Below are 24,154 nucleotides of genomic sequence, written 5' to 3' on the forward strand. Positions count from 1 at the left end.
TTTTCTTCAGCATCAAATTAAAGAAATGGCACGGTAGGGGTCACCCTGTCTGAAACCTCGTTTAGTTTCGAACGGCTCAGAGAGGTCCTTCCCAATTCTGACTGAGCTGATGGTGTTGCTCAACGTCATTTTGCACAGCCGTATAAGTTTTGCGGGGAAACCAAATTCAGACATAGCGGCATATAGGCAGCTCCTTCGTGCTGTCAAAGGCAGCTTTAAAATCGACAAAGAGGTTATGTGCGTCGTTTCTTTTTTCGCGAAAACAACTGTGTTAAAAAAAAATTCGAACACCTTATGTGATCGCCTCATATATGCATCCAGTTCATTCCCAGGTCCACATTAATGTGCTACTGCTACATCACTGCTGTTGCCAGCCTCGAATGAGCCATTTCTTTCCCTGTAAGACAGATGAATTTTCCCTGAAAAGCTTTTCATGGCAGAAATACACTCGGAGTGTTCCTAATTGATAAAACTTTTTTTTCTTAATTTTCGATATTTCTTTTACCGGGGCTTGAGTCCAGAACCTTCGGTGTGGTAGGCGGTGCACGCTACCGCACCACCACGGTGTCGCCTCCACAATCAGATGTCTGTTGGGATGCCCGGGTTTCTGGGGAGTAATGTTGTTGTTGTCCCGAAGGCCTTGGGGAGTGTTATCGATGTTGATGGTCCTTTGCCGGATGCAGATCCGGTACGTTCCGGTAACAACCACCATAAAGGTACTAGCCCGACCATATCGGGAACTATTTGGTATGACCACATAAAACATTCTAGGCCATACCGCCCTCCCACCCCCTAGTTTTATCACAAGTTCCGGGTCGCCAGAGCTTCGGCTGTTAATGAAACAGGATTCGCCACAGGTAGGCGGGGTTGACAATTGGGTTGGAGCAGCTATATATTGCGCTGGAAACCCCTTCAGAGGGTTGCGCTACACAACCCCTTGAATCAATTTGGTATTTTAGTCGCCTCTTACAGCAGTTATACCTACCGCGAGTATATTCTAATCCCCTAATCCGGGGGTGGGGGTCTAGGGAGTACTCTCGCCTCATTGTGTAGGTGCTGTTCTGGGGAGCAGTGTTTTGGCAGGTCTGTAATTTCTTCCAGTGATTAGCCTTTAGGATTTGCGACTATATCGGGGACGCGTATCATGCAATCGGTCAGTCAATTGCTTTGTAAGTGGCAATGAGCGTTTATTTGTCTTTACCCCAAGTGCAGCCGGCAAGAGGTTTCGGGGTTTTATTAAGGCTCTGGCTTTAGTTACAATTGCGGTTGTATGCTCGCCAAAATGTAGATCCTGATCGAAAGTCACTCCCAATATTTTTGGATGTAAGACAGTCGGTAGCGTAATGCGTGGATATCCAATATGGTCGATATTTGCCCAATACATGTTGTAAATAAGGTCGCCGATGATTTACTCGGTAACAATGTCAGGTTTCGCGAGGCTAAAAAACTGGCGAGATCAAGGAGATAACTACAGAGCTCATCGATGTGTGAGCCTGGACCTGTGTCCATTATTGTGTAGTCATCGGATACCATAGTGACTCCTTCTGGTGGCAAAGGTAACTTCGACAGGTAGAAATTAAACAAAAGCGGGGATAGGACACCACCCTGTGGTGCTCCTTGTTTCATTCTTCAGGATACTAGAGATGACAATCCCGGTTTTTTTAGAAAATCTTGGGATTATTGGATTTTAATGCCGGAATTGCTGAAATAAGCATTTTAATATCCATTTAGATCTATTGTGCTTGAGAGTAACGCCACCTACATCGGATAGTATCTTTTTTGCTAGAGCGACGCATTCGTAGGTCCTCTCTGTTGTATTTAATGAATTTGGCTGATACTCTCGTTGCTGGAAGAGTAAAAAATTTGAGCTGCCTTTGCCCTGGGCATTTAACCCAGTGTCGTCTGAGCTTCTGGGTTTTCCAGTTATCTCAGGATTCCCTAGTGTGTGCCTTTGTGAGTCCACAGAAAGCCTCTGGACCATATAATGCTGCTAAAGCACCCTGCTTGGTTAGATGGTATACCTGTTCATGTCCCTGATGCCCGGGAACACATACTAACAAAACCTTGTTTTTTGCTCGCAGATCACATTAGAACTCGTTCGGAAATTCCCACCATTAAATTTGTTTCTTATTCGCCGCAAGATTTGTTGTTGAATTATTCGCGATAGAAACAATGTTCAAGCGAAGCTCCAACAACAATAAATTAATAAAACCACAAAAATCACAAGAAAACCAACGATAAATATCATCCAACAACATTTAATAAAAGTGTTGGATTAATGTGAAAAATATATATGTATGTACTATGATATCTTCCGGATGAAAAAGGGACAGCCTTAAAAAAATTTGAGAACAGTCGTAAAAAAGTGAGAAAATTAAACGGTCTAATGTGACAGTGTGTCAAAGAAAAAAGTTATGATTAGAATTTTTTGTATTATAATGCTCCCTCAATCATATTAGCTAAAAGTATTTCGCTTTCTTTATTTCTTAAAAAGTTATGCACTAAAAATTCTAAAAATTCTATAATTTTCATGCACCAAATTAAATTCTTCGTACACTCAAAATTTTTTTCTAAAGATGTTAAAACCAAGAAACCCCTAATGGCCGAGCCACATTGAAGTTTTTCATATAGATGCGTTCAACGCAATCTTATGCATTCCAGTAACATCGCCGCAATCAACCAAAATGTTGCGTTTGTAAACATAAAGGAATTTCAGACTTGGTAATTGAAGTTTATTTCGCCTTGCCCATTCACATACAAAATTTCGCGAAGCACTCATATAAACATTCTCACTGTACAAGAAAAATACTTGCTAACATAGTTTATGTTCTATTCATTTGTTAAATTGCAGTTATTAATTGTGAAAATTTTTGGAAAAGTACGAACAAGTGGGAAAAATAATTTCACTTCAAAATGTGAAAGCACCCTTAGCGAAATCAAATGTCAAATTCTTCTTCTTATGCTTTGCTTTCAACAAAAGTTGGAAGATGGCTACTTTTTCATGTAAGATGGCGCCAGTGTCGCTCGATCTGCCGGTCTCCATAAAAATACTTGCAATCTACTTATAATGCATAAGATTGAGTTAAATGCGTCTATATGAAAAACTGCTTATGTGACGGAGCTTTAAAATGAAACAATGTTTTACTTATAACGAAATACCACTTTATCAGTTATAAAAATCACGTATTTGCCATTATAAAAATTGTGTATGTGCTCAGAGACTTTATTTAATATGTAGGTGACGTGTTTGCTTTGAGTTGATGTGTGAGTTTGCTCATATCAACTCTATTACGTACCTTGTTCTCACATTACGCTGCAGTGTAGTGACTAGACTTACGCTGACGTTATTTGTAACTCCACACAGTATACTAATACCACACACTTGGGGTTACAAGTCCCCCGCTACTAAAGCCTGGGAAACCAGCTAATATAGGAAAGTCATATCGCCCGATATCTCTCCTATCGCCAGTAGCCAAGACGCTTGAAGCCATTTTTCTCCCCTACTTCAAAGCAAATTTGCAGCTAGCCTGTCATAGAATGGCTTCAGAAAGCTCCATAGCACCACCACCGCGCTAAATGCCATTAGCACAGATAAATTGCGGTTTAAATCAAAAGACCCACCATAGAACAGTACTCGTTACGCTAGACCTATCAAAAGCTTTTGATACGGTCAACCATGGCACGTTACTGCAAGACCTGGAAGGGTCTACCCTTCCTCCATGTCTTAAAAGGTGGACCGAAAATTATCTGGGTGGTCGGTAGGTATCGGTGCAATTTAGAAACGAAACATCAAAACCAAGAAAATATAAACAAGGGGTGCCACAGGGTGAGGTCCTATCCCCAGTTTTGTTTAATTTCTACATATCAAAGCTGCCTTCGCCACCAGAAGGAGTTACTATCGTTTTCTACGCTGATGACTGCTCAATAATGGCCACAGGCCCAGGCCCACAGATCGATGGGCTTTGCAACAGAATAAACGGCTACCTCCCTGATCTCTCCAGTTTTTTGCCTTGCGAAACCTGGCATTATCACCGACTAAATCCTCCGCGACCTTATTTACAACATGGGCGTCCCAAATATCGACCATTTTGAACATCCACGTCGATGGCACTATGGTACCGACTGTACTACACGCCAACATCTTGGGTGTGACGTTTGATCAGGATCTACATTTTGGTGAGCATGCAGCCGCGATTGTACCGAAAGTCCAGAGGCGTAATAAAATCCTCAAATCCCTTGCTGGCAGTACTTGGGGAAAAGAAAAATAAACGCTCATTACCACATACAAAACAATTGGCCAGCCGATTGCATGCTACGCGTCCCCTATATGGTCGCCAAGCCTAAAAACCACTCCCTGGAAGAAGCTACAGGCCTGCCAAAATACTGCTCTCAGAACTGCCACGGGCTACTTGTGTCCCCAGAACACCATCTACATAATGAGGCGAGAGTACTCCCCATCAGGGAGATTAATGAGATACTAACCAAACAGTTCCTGTCGAATACCCAGTAGCCTGGGCATCCCAACAGACATCTGATTGATGAGCCAACACCGCCCAGGGGCTTAAAGAGTCATCTCCGTAAGCATTATGAGGAAATACGGCAACTGAGAACTCAGCCGTATGAAGCAAAAAAACACAAGCAGGTCGTCAGTGAACTCCACAAACAAGCGTCGGACCTTTATGCCGGGAATTGCCCGGTGAATCCAGTACTGAAAGAACAGTACCCAAAACTTGCGGAAGGGGAACGCATACTCCCCAGGGAAACGCGAGTCTCTCTAGCTCAACTTCGTTCTGAATACTGTAACAGGTTAATCTCTTACCTATCCAGAATTAATCCCGACATACAAAATGTAAGCCCCGGTTGCAATGTGACCCCACATGACACCAACCATCTATTTAATTGTAATGTGGAACCAACGCCGCTAACACCTCTCTCATTATGGTCCACCCCTGTTGAAACAGGAAGTTTCCTTGGACTTCTGTTAGAGGATATTGATGACAATTAGTGATCGGTCGCACCTATTGGGTGGGGCGAAGCACTGCTACAACAACAACAACAACCACACACTTCGGCTGTATTTACATCCTACATATAACCGCAGCTATATAATAACAGCGCTTTCAAAGACTACGCTTACACCTAATGCTAAGCTCGTGCTTGGCTTTGTGAGCAAAGATTAAACAAAGAGATGTATGAAGACTTTGGTGGAATACTGTATGTGAACAAGTGTGCATGGGTTGTACCCAAGTGAGTTAACACAAGTGCACAGAATTGTAAACATAAAAAGCTTGTTCTACTTACCGAGATGTCATAATTTGTTGTTTGACTCGGATAATGTTTTAATTCGTTCCTATAGTTTATTTGAAAGACTGCTAGCTGTTTTTACCGTTTTCTGACGTGGTTGTGTATGTGGCGTATTTAAGTAAGTATTAACGATTAGTTACTGTTGAAGTTCTTAATTTCTCCACAACCTAAAGCATCTGTTCTACTCGTTCTGTCACCGACCGAACGTTCTTTGGTTTCTATCCAGACTTTAAATTTCCATTATTTACTTTATTTGTTTATATGATAGGGTGTTCATGTTTGAATGCATATAATATAAATTTTTAATATATCTTTGTATGAGTGCGTTTTGATGTCACTGGAGACTAATGGCTTTGGCTTCCTTTATAATCTGAAAAAAAGCAGACAATATACATATGCGAGATTGTTATACTGTTATAGCACTGCTATGAGCTTAATGCGAATATATCAATAAATTTGCAGTTTAAAATTATGAAGATACCCCCTGCGGGGTAGGTGTAGAGAGAATGAGAGAGGAAGAAAGAGATATAGAAAGGTTGAGGAAGAGGCCGTGGGAGTGGGAGAGGTAGGGGTAGAGGTAGAGGTACAGGAAGAAGGAAAAAATAATAGGGAAAGTGAGAGGGAGAAGTGGAAGAAAGATATTGAATAGGGCCTACAACATCATCTTGATGTTTCCTGATTATCGTTTAATACATCTGTTAGACGCTAGTTCTCCTCTTTGTGGCTAAGTCACTGAGCATAAAACAACCCGTTGGTACTACTAACTAAACAGGGGCTTTAAACAATCCAATGAGATCATTGAAACCTTTTTAAAATATCGACCTTGGACACTGCAACGTTATAGATGACTAAATATCACTCATTGATGTAGGGAGACGCGCGTCACTCTAGCTCAACTTCGATCTGGATACTGTAACGAATTTTGGGGAAATTCCGATTATTTGGCAACTTCTGCTGACATTTGAATCGCTGAACTGTCGTATAAATAAGTCCAATATTGAGTATTGCAAAATGGTCTTTATTTAGACTACTTTGGGAGTAGTACAATTATACTTCAATATCACGCACTTCACAAAAGCGTGTTTAAATCAAACTGATTGATCATTCCTCAGATTGCGTTGCTTTTATACTCTGTGTTGCCTTGTTCGCATATTTCTCCCAAGGTCTAGACATTTCACGAAGATGGAAGAGTTGTATCGCTTAATTGGTTATTTAACTATATGCGTGTGTATGTGTGAGTAAGAACTTCGTCTCTTAGGTGATGACTACATATGTGTATGTGAGATAATTTCTTTGCTTTAAGCTGATGGTTATGTGTGTGGAATGTTCTTCGTTGCCTTGTACGTAAGTGTGGCTGCTTGCCGTTTTTGTTGTTGTGATTATTTACTAACAGCATAGTGATGTCAAAATTCGCCACAATACTGTAACAAGTTTAACTCTTACCTTCCCCCGTTGATCAGACAATTAAATAAAAGCGTTGGACGCGTGAAATTTCTAAAAATGTGAGGCGTAGCATAACCTGATTAAGGTTCAGTTGGTCTTATATACGACTATCAATAGAAATTTTACGCGTCCAACGCTTTTATTTAATTGTCTGATCAACGCCCTAGATTGATGAGGAGTGTGATGACTAGTACCTAGGACCTACCTAATTTTTTTCTAGCTTTTAATATTATTATTATTTCATGTAAGTATTGTTTTCAATAAAACCGTTTAACTTAAAAAATGTTTTTTAATAATTTTATATCTACACACATTTCATACGAAATTTGTGTATTACTACACTCGTTAATGTTTATAAAACCACAAAGAACTATTTTCTTTTGCTTAAATATACATTTTATTGTATAATTTAATAATTTCTTTGTTTAATTTCCGCGAACACAAGTCCGCTTAGTGCTACCAGATGTTTAGAATAACAATTAAGGAAGGCTAAGTTCGGGTGTAACCGAACATTACATACTCAGTTGAGAGCTATGGAGACAAAATAAGGAAAATCACCTCGTAGGAAAATGAACCTAGGGTAACCCTGGAATGTGGTTGTATGACATGTGTATCAAATGGAAGGTATTAAAGAGTATTTTAAGAGAGAGTAGGCCATAGTTCTATGGATGGACGCCATTTAGGGATATCGCCATAAAGGTGGACCAGGGCTGACTGTAGAATTTGTTTGTACGATATGGGTATCAAATGAAAGGTGTTACTGAGCATTTTAAGAGGGAGTGGGCCTTAGGTCTATCGGTGGACGCCTTTTCGAGATATCGCCATTAAGGTGGACCAGGGGTGACTCTAGAATGTGTTTGTACGATATGGGTATCAAATGAAAGATGGTAATGAGTATTTTAAAAGGGACATAGTTCTATAGGTGGACGCCTTTTCGAGATATCGCCATAAAGGTGGACCAAGGGTGACTCTAGAATGTTTGTACGATATGGGTATCAAACGAAAGGTGTTACTGAGCATTTTAAGAGGGAGTAGGCATGAGGTCTATAGGTGGACGCCTTTTCGAGATATCGTCATTAGGGTGGGCCAGGGGTGACTCTAGAATGTGTTTGTACGATATGGGTATCAAACGAAAGGTGTTACTGAGCATTTTAAGAGGGAGTGCGCATTAGGTCTATAGGTGGGCGCCTTTTCGAGATATCGCCATTAGGGTGGGCCAGAGGTGACTCTAGAATGTTTGTACGATATGGGTATCAAACGAAAGGTGTTACTGAGCATTTTAAGAGGGAGTGGGCATTAGGTCTATAGGTGGACGCCTTTTCGAGATATCGCCATTAGGGTGGGCCAGGGGTGACTCTAGAATGTGTTTGTACGATATGGGTATCAAATGAAAGGTGGTAATGAGTATTTTAAAAGGGAGTAATCCTTAGTTCTATAGGTGGACGCCTTTTCGAGATATCGCCATAAAGGTGGACCAAGGGTGACTCTAGAATGTTTGTACGATATGGGTATCAAACGAAAGGTGTTACTGAGCATTTTAAGAGGGAGTGGGCATTAGGTCTATAGGTGAACGCCTTTTCGAGATATCGCCATTAGGCTGGGCCAGGGTGACTCTAGAATGTGTTTGTACGATATGGGTATCAAATGAAAAGTGGTAATGAGTATTTTAAAAGGGAGTAATCCTTAGTTCTATAGGTGGACGCCTTTTCGAGATATCGCCATAAAGGTGGACCAAGGGTGACTCTAGAATGTTTGTACGATATGGGTATCAAACGAAAGGTGTTACTGAGCATTTTAAGACGGAGTGGGCATTAGGTCTATAGGTGGACGCCTTTTCGAGATATCGCCATTAGGATGGGCCAGGGTGACTCTAGAATGTTTGTACGATATGGGTATCAAACGAAAGGTGTTACTGAGCATTTTAAGAGGGAGTGGGCATTAGGTCTATAGGTGGACGCCTTTTCGAGATATCGCCATTAGGATGGGCCAGGGTGACTCTAGAATGTTTGTACGATATGGGTATCAAACGAAAGGTGTTACTGAGCATTTTAAGAGGGAGTGGGCATTAGGTCTATAGGTGGACGCCTTTTCGAGATATCGCCATTAGGGTGGGCCAGGGGTGACTCTAGAATGTTTGTACGATATGGGTATCAAACGAAAAGTGTTACTGAGCATTTTAAGAGGGAGTGGACATTAGGTCTATAGGTGGACGCCTTTTCGAGATGTCGCCATTAGGGTGGGCCAGGGGTGACTCTAGAATGTTTGTACGATATGGGTATCAAACGAAAGGTGTTACTGAGCATTTTAAGAGGGAGTGGGCATTAGGTCTATAGGTGAACGCCTTTTCGAGATATCGCCATTAGGCTGGGCCAGGGTGACTCTAGAATGTGTTTGTACGATATGGGTATCAAATGAAAAGTGGTAATGAGTATTTTAAAAGGAGTAATCCTTAGTTCTATAGGTGGACGCCTTTTCGAGATATCGCCATAAAGGTGGACCAAGGGTGACTCTAGAATGTTTGTACGATATGGGTATCAAACGAAAGGTGTTACTGAGCATTTTAAGAGGGAGTGGGCATTAGGTCTATAGGTGAACGCCTTTTCGAGATATCGCCATTAGGATGGGCCAGGGTGACTCTAGAATGTTTGTACGATATGGGTATCAAACGAAAGGTGTTACTGAGCATTTTAAGAGGGAGTGGACATTAGGTCTATAGGTGGACGCCTTTTCGAGATATCGCCATTAGGGTGGGCCAGGGGTGACTCTAGAATGTTTGTACGATATGGGTATCAAACGAAAGGTGTTACTGAGCAGTTTAAGAGGGAGTGGGCATTAGGTCTATAGGTGGACGCCTTTTCGAGATATCGCCATTAGGGTGGGCCAGGGGTGACTCTAGAATGTGTTTGTACGATATGGATATCAAATTAAAGGTATTAATGAGGGTTTTAAAAGCGAGTGGCCCTTAGATGTATATGTGAAGGCGTTCTCGCGATATCGACCAAAATGTGGACCAGGTGATCCAGAAAATCATCTGTTGGGTACTGCTAATTTATTTATATATGCAATACCACTAACAGTATTCCTGCCAAGATTCCAAGGGCTGTTGATTTCGCCTTGTAGAACTTTTTCATTTTCTTCTACTTAATATGGTAGGTGTCACTACACACCATTTTACAAAGTTTTTTCCAAAGTTATATTTTCGGAGCTACGCCCATTTTGAAAGTTTCTTTTCTTTTTGTATTTTGTTGCATCATATCATTACTGGAGTTGAATTTTGACTTAATTTACTTATATACAGTAAAGATATTAAATTTTTTGTTAAAATTTGAATTAAAAAAAAATTTTTTTAAAAAGTGGGCGTGTTCTTCATCCAATTTCGCTAATTTTTATTTGGCACATATATAGTAATAGTAGTAACGTTCCTGCCAAATTTCATCATGATATCTTCAACGACTGCCAAATTACAGCTTGTAAAACTTTTAAATTACCTTCTTGTAAAAGTGGGCGGTGCCACGCCCATTGTCCAAAATCTTACTAATTTTCTATTCTGCGTCATAACATCAACCCATCTACCAAGTTTCATCGCTTTAACCGCCTTTGGCAATGAATTTCGAAATTTTTCGAAATTTTCGATATCGAAAAAGTGGGCGTGGTTATAGTCCGATATCGTTCATTTTAAATAGCGATCTGAGATGAGTGCCCAGGAATCTACATACCGAATTTCATCAAGATACCTCAAAATTTACTCAAGTTATCGTGTTAACGGACAGACGGACGGACGGACATGGCTCAATCAAATTTTTTTTCGATACTGATGATTTTGATATATGGAAGTCTATATCTATCTCGATTCCTTTATACCTGTACAACCAACCGTTATCCAATCAAAGTTAATATACTCTGTGAGCTCTGCTCAACTGAGTATAAAAAATTAAAACGGACGTTTATCATTCAATTGTTCTTTGCCCAGTCCACAAGAAGGGGGATACTGCAAAATGCACCAACTATCGTGGAATCAGCCTTCTTAATATCGCATATAAGGTCCTTTCAAGTGTATTGTGCGAAAGATTGAAGCCCACCGTGAACCGGCTGATTGGACCTTATCAGTGCGGCTTCAGACCTGGTAAATCTACCATCGACCAGATTTTCACAATGCGCCAAATCTTGAAAAAACCCGTGAAAAGAGAATCGACACACATCACCTCTTCGGCGACTTTAAAGCTGGCTTCGACAGCACGCAAAGGAGCTGCCTGTATGCCGCTATGTCTGAATTTGGTTTCCCCGCAAAACTTATACGGCTGTGCAAAATGACGTTGAGCAACACCATCAGCTAAGTCAGAATTGAGAAGGACCTCTACGAGCCATTCGAAACTAAACGAGGTTTCAGACAGGGTGACCCCCTATCGTGCGATTTCTTTAATTTGATGTTGGAGAAAATTATACTAGCTGCAGAACTTAACCGCACTGGAACAATATACTATAAAAGCGTGCAATTACTGGCATATGCTGATGACATTGATATCATCGGCCTAAACACCCGAGCTGTTAGTTCTGCTTACTACAAACTGGAAAAAGAAGCGGTAAAGATGGGTTTGATGGTGAACGAGGACAAAACGAAGTACCTGCTGTCATCCAGGAAAGAGTCAGCGCATACGTGCCTTGACAACCACGCTACTGTTGGCAGCCATAATTTCGAAATAGTAAAAGACTTCGTTTATTTGGGAACCAGCATCAACACTAGCAACAACTTCAGCACTGAAATCCAGCGAAGAATCAATCTTGCCAATAAATGCTACTTTGGACTAGGTAGGCAATTGAAAAGTAAAGTCCTCCCTCGGCGAACCAAAATCATACTCTACAAGTCACTTATCGTACCCGTCCTGCTATATGGGGCAGAAGCATGGACCATGACAACAGCAGATGAAGCGGCTTTGGGAGTGTTCGAGAGAAAAGTTCTTCGAAAGATTTATGAACCTCTACGCGTTGGCGATGGCGAGTACCGAATGATGAGCTGTACGAGCTATACGCAGACATCAACATAGTCCAGCGAATTAAAACGCAGCGGCTGCGCTGGCTAGGCCATGTTATGCGAATGAAAAATGATGCTCCGGCCAAGAAAGTGTTTCTATCGGAACCCGCCTATGTAAGCAGAGGTAGAGGGCGGCCCTCACTCCGTTGGAAGGACCAGGTGGAAAACGATTTAAACTCCCTTGGTTTGACCAATTAGCGCCGGTTGGCGGAGCGAAGGAGCGACTGGCGCGCCTTGTTGGACGGCCATAACCGTTTAGACGGTTAAGCGCCAATTAAGTAAGTAAGTACTTAAGATCAACGCCCTAGATAGATGAGGAGTGTGATTACTAGTACCTAGGACCTACCTAATTATTTTCTAACTTTTAGTATTATTATTATTTCATGTAAGTATTGTTTTCAATAAAACCGTTTAACTTAAACAATTTTTTTTAATTATTTTATTTTCAAGTTTTTAGCCTTATTTAATTGCCTATTATTTCCCATTCTGTTTGGTTCATTTAGTGACTCATTATTACAAGGACTCTTTCCTGACAATTTGTTACAATCTAAGTCCTCAATACATAATCCTTCCAAAAACTTTACTCGACTCTGCGCCACGTATACTTGTCCCTCCTCCAACTCCAAAATATTTTGATGTCACTTCTACCCGACTGTATGTAATATTTGTTCCAAATATGGACCCAAATCGGACCACAAATACGATTTTTTTGAATATCTCGATATTTGCGCCACTTACCGGCGATTTTTTCATAGGTCGTATTATATTCTTGTATGTATTATGTGTGCCAAATATGAGCCAAATCGGACCACAAATACGATTTTTGTGAATAACTCGATCATTGCGCTACCTAGCGACAATTTTTTTTCATAGGTCGCTTTCTATTCTTGTATGTATTATGTGTTCCAAATACATATGAGCCAAATCGGACCACAAATACGATTTTTGTTAATATCTCGATCCATGCGCCACCTAGCGGCGATTTTTTTCATAGGTCGCTTTCTATTCTTGTATGTATTATGTGTTACAAATATGAGCCAAATCGGACCACAAATACGATTTTTGTGAATAACACATAAATAAGAATTAGGATCTCGATCCTTGCGCCACCTAGCGGGGATTTTTTTCATAGGTCGCTTTCTATTCTTGTATGTATTATATGTTCCAAATATGAGCCAAATCGGACCACAAATACGATTTTTGTGAATATCTCGATCCTTGCGCCACCTAGCGGCGATTTTTTTTCAAAGGTCGCCTTCTATTCCAAATATGAGCCAAATCGGGCCACAAATACGATTTTTTTGAATATCTCGATATTTGCACCTATCGCCTTCTATTCTTGTATGTATTATGTGTTCCAAATATGAGCCAAATCGGGCCACAAATACGATACTAGCGGCGATTTTTTTCATAGGTCGCTTTCCACAAATACGATTTTTGAGAATATCTCGATCCTTGCGCCACCTAGCGACGATTTTTTCGTATTATTGCATTGTCATCGGGTTCTGAGCTATATTCCATATTTCAAGCTTGTAGCTTATCGGGAAGTTACTTAAATTTTAATTACAAAATTCGTTCACATCGGCCGGCCGTGCAGCCGTGCAGCCTATCAACCTAAATAAAACCGTTTAAAAAAGTGAAAGTTATACTTTAGTAACTTTAACAACAAATCATTTGGGTAAAAGTCTAGAATAGGGGTCGACTGCTAATACGCACCCCAGTGGGTTAGGGGCTTAAAATATACCTGCGGCAGGTATGCCTGTCTTAAGAGGCGATTAAAATACTGTAACGACAATAACTGATTGACTGCTCAACTCAAACTGAATTACCGCGCCTCTACATCTGTTGCCTTTTATACCCTTTGGTTTCCTCGTTCGCATTTTTCCAGAATGTACTAGCATTGTCCATGAGCTCTCAAACTTCTCAGCTATAACTAAAATTGCACAATTTTATACATCTTTTAGGCGCTTCCAGAATCTACTAGTCCAGTAGCTCTCAAACTTCTCAGATATATGCATGTGTTTGCGCATTGACTCTCCGCTGCTCGTATTCGTACATGGTACATATGTGTAGACGCAATTATTTATTCGTTTATGTAGATACATAAAGATTGAATTATTGATGTGAATGTTTGTAGTTTACAGTCTCTCGCGCGCACATAGGCGTATAAGTAAATGCATCTGTGTGTGACATCTCTCTGGGCTGCCTTATATATGTGTATACTTGATTTGATTATTAACGTAAATACTGCTTGGCATGGCCTTAGCATCGCCTTAGTGATGGGATAACTTAGTGATGCTAATATCCGTGACACTGCCCTCCACCTAAGTCTGATCGTCCCGATCAGACAAATCTTTCGATCTAAACGTTGCCAGCCTTTCCAAATGGACCACTTTCATTTTGGTTCGTGGTTTACCGATGGTTTGTATGCGGTACACTTCATCGTTGATCCGTTTTACAACTTTGTATGGGCCTTCCCAATTACACTGCAATTTCGGGGACAAACCTTTTTACGTTGTGGGTTGTATAACAGCACCAAATCTCCTTCCTGAAAACCTTCTGAATTAATTGCTTTATCATATCTGGCTTTCATCTTGTCACTCATAATCTTTGTTCGTTGCCTTATCAGATCATGTATTTCTCTTAGCTCTTCTTCCAAATCACTAGTGGATTTGCTGACATTCCGCATTGGCATCTATCCCAAACTTCAAATCAGCTGGCAGTCTAAGGTCATTGCCAAAAATTACTTTTGCAGGGGTTTGGCCCGTTGTCTCATGCACTGCTGATCGGTAAGCCATCAAGAATAATGGTATGCGGGTATCCCATTCTTTATGGTACTTGTCTACTACTTTCCTTAAGTGCTCCTCCAATGTTCTATTGAATCGTTCTACCATACCATCGGATTGAGGATGCAATGCAGTTGTCCGTGTTTTTCGAATGCCCAATGACTTACACATTTCCTGGAACACAGCTGATTCGAAATTCTTGCCTTGGTCAGAATGTAACTCCATTGGTACACCATACCTTGCAACCCATTCGTTTTTAACCACTTCTGCTACTGTTTCTGCTTCTTGGTTTGGGATTGGGTATACCTCTGGCCATTTACTGAAATAATCCATAACCACCAGTACGTATTTGTTTCCGCGGTTGCTAGTAGGAAATGGACCTGCGACATCCATGGCGATCCTTTCAAATGGCGCACCTGAGTTATATTGCTTCATCTGGCCATGACTTCGTGTTCTGGGCCCTTTCGCTCTGCTGCAAACCTCGCAGTTCGCAATCCACTCAGTGACCGACTGACGGCAACCAACCCAATAGAATCTCTGTTTAATCTTCTCGAGCGTCTTCGTGATTCCAAGATGACCTCCGCTTGGACCATTATGCAGCTCGCTGAGCACGTCAGGAATCCTCTTTCTGGGAACAACTATCAGTTTATTCTTGTATTTACCATCCTCACTCTCCCATACTCGATGAAGGCAACCGGATATCAATTCTAAACTGTTCCACTGTGCCCAATATGACTTCGCAATGGGACTCTCTGCTGACATCTCTTCTCTGTTTGGTCTTTCATTTCGTTCGAGCCCTTGCATAACACGTGACAGATCTGCATCTTCTAGCTGGCACTTTCTTAGCTGTTCCTTGTCCCATTCATCTGTACATGTTATATTCATTAGCCGGACATCTATAATGTCTTCTTTAGCCTCGGCTTTTGAACAGTGCTTGCATTCCAAACTACATGGTCTTCGTCACATTGCATCAGCATTTCCATGGGTACTACCTTTTCGATGCTCAATGGAAAAGTCGTAGCTTTGTAGTCGCTCGATCCACCGTGCCAATTGTCCTTCCGGATTACGGAACTGCAGAATCCATTTCAACGCTGCGTGATCTGTCCTGACACGAAATCGCTGGCCGTAGAGGTATTTGTGAAAATGTTTAATGCACTCTACCAATGCCAACAGCTCTCTCCGCGTAACACAGTAGTTCCTCTCTGGTTTTCCAATCGAACGGCTGTAATATGCAACTACCTTCTCCTGTCCATCGACCAGTTGTGATAAAACGCCTACTATAGCATATCCACTCGCATCTGTATCTAGAATAAATGTTGCTCCTGGAATCGGATATGCTAACATTGGGGCAGTGCATAAACGCTTCTTCAATGTTTGGAAAGCCACTTCTTGCTCCTTCTTCCATTCAAAAGCTTTGTTTTTTCTTGTAAGCTCATGGAGGCTATGGGCTACGCTGGAAAAATTTGGTACAAATCGGCGGTAATATGTGCACAGCCCAAGAAAACTTCTCAATTCATGTAGGTTCTGTGGTCTTGGCCAATCCTTTACTGCCTCTATCTTTTCATTCGCTGTACAGACACCTTCTGTAGTTACCTTGTGGCCCAAATAATTTACTTCCTTTTTAAACAGCGTACACTTTTTGGGACTTAACTTCAGACCAGCGCCAGCTATTCTCTGGAAAACTTCCTCCAGTTCTTAAGATGTTCATCAAAACTCTTTCCCAATACGATGATGTCGTCCAGGTACACCAAGCATGTTTTCCAATGTAGTCCTTTCAGTACCTGGTCCATGAGTCTCTCAAAAGTAGCTGGTGCATTACAAAGTCCAAAAGGCATCACTGTAAATTGCCAAAGACCATCACCGACACTGAAGGCTGTTTTCTCTTTATCTTCCTCCTTCACCTCAACTTTCCAGTAGCCGCTTTTCAAGTCCAGTGTAGAAAACCATTTCGTACCAGAGAGCGAGTCCAGAGTGTCGTCGATTCTTGGCAATGGGTAGCTATCCTTTTTCGTAACGTCATTCAACTTCCGGTAGTCAACGCAAAACCTAATTTTTTCCATCCTTCTTCTTTACAAGTACTACCGGTGAGCTCCATGGACTAGTTCGATGGTTCGATGACGCCGCTGTCGCTCATTTCTTGTATAATTTGACTCACCACTTCCCGCTTCGCCAGTGGAACACTACGTGGAGCTTGACGTATCGGCCTCGCGTCTCCAGTGTCAATTTGATGTTTCACAACATTGGTGCGGCCTGGTTTGGAACCATCCTGGTCAAATATGTTTGCGTACTTTAGGAGCAGTTGCTTTGCCTTACTGTGATAATCTTCCTCTAGCCCCTCCGTCCATTCCTTGATGTCATTTGAAAGATCAGTGTTACTAGATGAAACGTGTTCCTGGAGCTGTTCACAGTTAATAATTACTTCAGCCTCTTGGCATCTTCCCAAAATAGCTCCTTTAGTCAGTTTGAGTGGTGACTTGAACTCATTGAGTACTCTTACCGGAATACGTCCATCTTGTTTTGTCATAGCCAGGGTTTTTCCTACAGGTATGTTCAGTGCTGATTTGTTTGCTGCTTCGACAACCCACAATTTGTTTGTCCCACAATCTCCATCAACCTTTGCCCAGATGACTGCTTCGGATTTTGGTGGTATTCGCTGACTCTCTTCCACCAGCACTCGTTTACTGCTGTAGCCTCTCTCGTAGCCGAAATTAAGTGGTACATCCATGTTCTTATATCGCATCGTCTTGCTTTGCATGTCGATCTTGATGCCCTGGTCGATTAAGAAGTCCACTCCAATTATGATTTCATCAACAATCTCTGCCACTATAAAATTGTGTACTACCGTGATGTTCCCAATTGCGACTTCACATGATACTGCTCCTAGAACCGTGCTGTCTTCTCCAGTGGCTGTACCCAATCTTGCTCCATACAATGGTCTTATCTTCTTGTTGACTAAATCCGCTCGAATGATGGAATGAGATGCACCCGTATCTACAGTCAGTAAACGTTCCTTTCCATCCACATGTCCTCCGACAGTAAGATTGTTTGACCTTCTTCCAATTTGTGAGATAGAGATTATGGGGCATTCAATTGAGGGAGCCAGCTATCGCCCCTTGCGGCTGACTCGCTTTAGTTTAACGATTGAGTGGACTTGGAGATTTGCTCATCGCCTTCAGCTCTGCGTTTACGGCCACCCACAATGTTGGAGCTATTAGGACCGCTGCTGCAATGTCGTGCAATATGACCTGGGTTGCCGCACTTGAAACATTTAATAACTCCGGCATTTTTCTGTTGTGATCCCTTTAGTGCTTCCAAAATTGTGTCTACCCAATCTGGTCTTTCCACTTCCACACGATGAGCTTTGTATGCTGGTTTACTCAATAGTGAGGCCGTTTCCTGAGTCAATGCATGTGATACCGTTTCAGCAAATGTCAGCTTTGGGTTTGCGTATGTAGCTCGCTTCGTTTCCACGTCCCGTATGCCATTTATGAAACTCAGGATTTTTACCCTCTCGGTGTATTCCACGGGTGCGTCCGCATTCGCGAGATGAGCCAACCTTTCAACATCCGAGGCAAACTCCTGCAAAGTCTCATTCGCTCTTTGGTGACGGTTTTGCAACTCAATTTGGAATATCTGTTTCCTATGCTCGCTTCCATAACGTCTCTCGACAGCGGCCATCAATGCTTCATAGTTGTTCCGCTCTCCTTCGGGAATCGTCTGTAGGATTTCGGCTGCTGGCCCTTTCAATGCCACGAACAGCTGTTCGCTGCCGACGTCTTCTCAAATTGGAGCTTAAATACCTGGAATGGAACAGAACCATCAAACGTTGGGGATTTTACCTTCAGAGTAGACATTGAAGTGATTGGACGGTTCAATTGTAACTCCTGAATCCGATCCTTCAAAGCATCTATTTCGGCCTCCATTTTATCTTGTCGCCCACTGAACGCTTCCTGAAACTGCGTTAGTTTCTCTTCCATACGCGATTCTAGTTGTGCAGAGATCTGCGATGATATCTGTGCTGAAATTTGTGTCGACATTTCTGATATACGTGCCTCTTGTGCTTCAATTTTAGATGTTATTTCTGACGACATTTCTGAGATACGTGTCTCCTGTGATTCAATCTTCGCTGTTATACGTGTCTCTTGGGATTCCATCTGTGATGACATGTACGTTTTCTGTTCTTCCAGTTGAGATGCCAGTTGAGATGTCTTTTGCGCTTCCAGTTGGGATGCCAATTGCGACATTGATGCTACTGTCGATGTTTGTGCAGATATTGCAGCCAATATCATGTTCAAGTCTGTGCTGCTAACCGTCTGCGATGTTTCGTTTTTCTCTTCAATTTTCGTTGTCTCCTCGCCATCAAGATGAAAGACATACTCTTCCACATCAATTCCTTCTGCTTCCATTGCCTCTCGTAGCCGTGCCTGAAGTTCAAGTTTAGCGCCGCTTGTATTCAATCCACGGCTCTCCAACTCCTTCTTCAGTTGCTGGATCTTCAATTCACTGAACTTTGCCATGTCCTTGTTGTCCTCTGGAATTTATCCAACAATTCCTCTTCTGACACCAATTGTAACGAATTTACTTGCAAATCCTCTTATTTGCAATCCTCTGCTGAGTTCGTATCACTAAACTGTTGAATAAATAACTCCAATATTGAATAATGGAAAAATGACCTTTATTAAATTACTTCACAATAACACTTATACTTTGCTACTCGCTGGCTTAATAACCAAACTGATTGATAACTCAAATGAAACTCTACTATTGGCCCCCAGATCGCGTGCTTAATCAATAACTGATTGATTGCTCAACTCAAACTGAATTACCGCGCCTCTACATCTGTTGCGTTTTATACCCTTTGGTTTCCTCGTTCGCATTTTTCCAGAATGTACTAGCATTGTCCATGAGCTCTCAAACTTCTCAGCTATAACTAAAATTGCACAATTTTATACATCTTTTAGGCGCTTCCAGAATATACTAGTCCAGTAGCTCTCAAACTTCTCAGACATATGCATGTGTTTGCGCATTGACTCTCCGCTGCTCGTATTCGTACATGGTACATATGTGTAGACGCAATTATTTATTCGTTTATGTAGATACATAAAGATTGAATTATTGATGTGAATGTTTGTAGTTTAGTCTCTCGCGCGCACATAGGCGTATAAGTAAATTCATCTGTGTGTGACATCTCTCTGGGCTGCCTTATATATGTGTATACTTGATTTGATTATTAACGTAAATACTGCTTGGCATGGCCTTAGCATCGCCTTAGTGATGGGATAACTTAGTGATGCTAATATCCGTGACAATACCAATTTATTCAAGGGGTTGTGTAGCGCACCCTTTCCAGGGGTTGCCAGCGCAATATATATATTCTCCAACCCAATTGTCAACCTCACCTACCCGCGGCGAATCCTATTTATTTAACAGTCGCGGCTCTGCGACCCTCATGGATCTTGGGGGTGGAAGGTCGGTACCGCCTTGAATGTTTCATGTAGTCATACTAAATCGTTCCCAAGATTTAATTTTAATTAATTTCAATTTATTTAATAATTTGGGAAAAATTTAAACAACGTGACATCAGGACGGACAAGGCAACAGCTGTTTCGATTATACCTTGTAAATCTCTTCAAAGCCTTTTCTCCCGGGAGTGGGATTCGAACCCGCACTCCTACGATAGTTGAAATGGTTACAAACGCATTCAGCTACGTCATGCCTTAGTTGTTGTAAAGTTTTTCTTTTAATTTATTTATCAGTCTACAAATTAAACAATTATACAGACCAAATATACTGACACTTAATTTAAAGATATAGGCCCGTAATCATAGTCGCTGACTAAAATACTCTTTAGATAAAATCTTGCCTAAATTAAAAATGGGATTTAAAATTTTGATCTGTCATAGACATATTAAACACAGTTTTCAAATAAAATAAGCATGGACAGGGTATCCGCATGAAAAAAGGCATTGATTGGCGCTATGAAGAAATTTTTTAGAAGTTTTAAAAGTTCACCCTGTTCCTTACAACCATGGTTACTTGACTCCACGTATAAAACTACTTGACAAAAACTCTTAAAATACCACAAAAATTGTCAAAGGAGTACTTGAAAACGCGTTTTCATCATAATCCGGTGGCGGATAATTATCATTCAATTCTATTTAAAAGTTATTAGCAAACGTTTTGTAAAAATTCGCTGTTTTTTATCAGCCGTCAATTTAAAATTGAGTGCACAATTTATTAATTGAACATGAACAAACTTATTTAAAGAAAATTTACTTAATTCTTAAAAAATTATTTAAATCTTGCAACATAAACGAACAGGTAGTTAAAGCGGATTTGGGCTCCTGAAAACAAAGGAAGCAACAAGGCGATTCACTCATACACTCGTATTCATGTTGAATAGTTTATATAGTTTAAAGAATATTGTAACGATTTTACTGCATTTCCCCTTATTTGCAATCTTCTGCCAACGCTCGTATCGCTAAACTGTTGAATAAATAACTCCAATATTGAATAATGGAAAAATGGCCTTTATTAAAGTACTTCACAATAACACTTATAATACTTTGCAACGAATAGTTTGTTTAATAACTAAACTGATTGATTCTCAGCTACAACTACAAATGTTTAATTTTTATAGCTTCTCTCATACCCCAGGCGCTTGTATGTGTGAGCGACACTTCCACAATCACAATTGCATACCTTTAGGAGCATATCAGATAAGATATCTGCATGTGTTTGTGCATCTCTTCTCCGCTGCGTGTACGTACATAGGTGTAGACACAATGATTAAATTATTGATGTGCATTCCCGTCACTGCTTAGCATCGGCATAGAGATGGCAGTAGCCCTTAGTGTTGCTAACATTCGTAACACTGCCCCCACCTAAGTCTAATCGTCCCGATCAGACAAATCTCCCAATCTAAACGCCGCTAGCATCTCCAAATGTACCACTCTTCTACTCCGTGGTTTCCCAGTGGTTTGTATGCGGTAGATGGCATCACTGATCTTCTTCACAACTTTGTACGGGCCTTCCCAACTGCACCGAATCTTGGATGGAACACCTTTCCGCCGGTGAGGGTTGTATGGCAGTACCAAATCTCCCTCTCGGAAACCTTCCGAATTATTTTCCTTGTCGTACCTGTGTTTCATCTTACTACTCATTATCCTGGATCGTTTCCTCACACTCTGTTGCTGGGCCAATGATCTACTTCGTAGAGCTTGCGCTTGACGGATTGGCTTCGCATAATCAGTATCGCTCCCACGTTTCACAACAGTAGTGCACTCTGGCTTGAAACTACCCTCGCATTCTTTCTGGGAAATTCGTTGCTTCGATTTTGTGCGTCCATTAGGTTTTGTCAATACCAGTATTTCTCTCGCAGGTACTTTTGATTTTGCTTTATTTGGCCCATTCGATCTATCAACCTTTGCCTTTGCTTTCGTGGTCTTTGTCGAGTCTTTCCCACCAGTACTCGATTACTACTGAACCCTTTCTGCAAACTGAAGTTAAGTAGTATATCCTGGTTCTTATAACGCATCACCCATCGCTGCGTATCGATCTTGATGTCATGGTCAACCAAGAAGTCCACTCCCAATATGACTTCATCAACGATCTCCGCCACAACGAATTTGTGTAGAACTGTGACCTTTCCAATCAAGACTTCACATACCACTTCTCCGTGGACTTGGTTATACTCGCCAGTGACCGTACGCAACCTTGCTCCAGGTAACGTTTTTACTCTCCTGTTGACCAAGTCAGATCGAATTAAGGAATGAGATGCGCCCGTATATACAGTCAGTACACGTTCTTTGCCATCCACATTCCCTCTGAGGGTAAGACTGCTCGATTTTCTACCAATTTGCGACACAGATATCACAGGACATTCAATAGCTGGAACTAGCTCTCAATCTCTACATCTTACTCGCTCTTCATCCCCTCCAGCTTTGTTATTAAGACCACGGATGCTGTTGAAACCACTAGGATCAAGATCGCAATGACGTGCAATGTGACCGGGCTTCCCGCATTTGAAGCATTTGATAACTTTTTCACTCCGCTTTTGCGATCCTTTCAGCGCCCCCAATATTGCGTCTACCCACTCTGGCCTTTCTACTTCCACACGGCGAGCTTTGAAAACTGGCTTACACAGAAGCGACACTGTTTCCTGAATCAGAGCATGTGACACCGTTTCAGCGAATGTTGGCTTTGGGTTTGCGTATGTGGCTCGCTTCGTTTCGACGTCCCATATGCCATTTATAAAACTCTGAATCTTTACCCTTTCAGTGTATTCCACGGGTGCGTCCGCATTCGCTAAATGTGCCAGCCTTTCAACATCCGACGCAAACTCCTGCAAAGTCTCATTCGCTCTTTGGTGACGGTTTTGCAACTCAATTTGGAATATCTGTTTTCTATGCTCGCTTCCGTACCGTCGTTCTACAGCAGCCATAAATGCGTCATAACTGTTCCGTTCGTACTCTGGAATCGTCTGTAAGATTTCCGCTGCAGGCCCTTTCAGTGCCAAGAAGAGTGCAGCAGCTTTATCTTCAGCATTCCAGTTGTTCACTGTTGCGGTCTTCTCAAATTGTAGCTTAAAGACCTGGAAAGGAACAGAACCGTCAAAGGATGGTGTCTTTACCTTCGGATTGCTTGCTGAAACAGCTGGGCGATTTAGTTGTAACTGCTCCATACAACCTTTCAAATCATCGACTTCTGCCTGAAATTGAGCGATTTTTGCATCCTGCGCTTCCAGTTTTGATGATACCCTTGCTTCTGTTCTGACAGTTGCGAAGATATGCGAGATTCTTGTGCTTTCAACTACTCAGCCATATATGTCTTCTGTGATTCCAGTTGGGATGCTATACTTATCTTTTGTTCTTCCAGTTGAGATGCCAGTTGAGATGCTATATCTGTCTTTTGCGATTCCAGTTGAGATGACATTTGCGATGACATTTGCGATGACATTTCTAATGCTATGTTCAAACAGAAAAATAAATTGAGGCAATATCAATTCAAATTGAGTGGTGTTCATACAACTAAATTTAGCTTACACAATAGTAATTTGATGGCCAGTTGGCTCATCTCTACAGCAACAACATACCTGTGTTCAGAATGTCAAAATGTGCGTGTTGGAATTAGGTGAATGGAATGAAATGAAAACATAAAACTTTAAAATTTGTATGTGTTGTAAGATAATGTGTTCAATGTTTTGGTTTCATTTTGAGTTTGCCATCCTCATTTGACAATTCCTACTCCAGTGAAATGAAAAAAATAATATCAGCTGATGAGATGAGCCAACCATATAGTTGAGCCATGCGCAGCTGACGTTTAAATCTACTCAATAAACACACTTTACAAGGTTGTATTTACAGTTTGAAACAATTTATTACGCAATTTTTTTTAAATTGGCAATTTGTTATTACAATTTATTATATGATAAATTGCGTAATAAATTGGCCAAATGGTATAAATTGCCAATATGGCGTGTGTTTGTACCTAGTATAAAATACGTGCCTCCTGTGCTTCCATCTTGGATGTTAAACGTGTCTCTTGCGATTCCAGTTGAGAAGCCACTGTCGATGTTTGAGCAGATATTGCA

General features: G+C 41.3%; 1 protein-coding gene across 3 annotated transcripts in view; it reads right to left on the reverse strand.

Annotated features, from left to right (window-relative positions):
• The window catches only part of Hel89B (histone acetyltransferase 1), a 68,805-nt gene that overhangs the window by 31,544 nt on the left and 13,107 nt on the right, over positions 1-24,154 (reverse strand). For all 3 annotated transcript variants that reach the window (XM_067789706.1, XM_067789713.1, XM_067789721.1), the window contains exon 2: positions 5,302-5,674. In XM_067789706.1, coding sequence (XP_067645807.1) covers positions 5,302-5,312 — 11 coding nt within the window. In that variant the 5' untranslated portion in view covers positions 5,313-5,674. The remainder of the gene's footprint in view (positions 1-5,301; positions 5,675-24,154) is intronic.

This window comes from Eurosta solidaginis, chromosome 1 (genome assembly GCF_040869045.1).
Source record: "Eurosta solidaginis isolate ZX-2024a chromosome 1, ASM4086904v1, whole genome shotgun sequence".
NCBI lineage: Eukaryota > Metazoa > Arthropoda > Insecta > Diptera > Tephritidae > Eurosta > Eurosta solidaginis.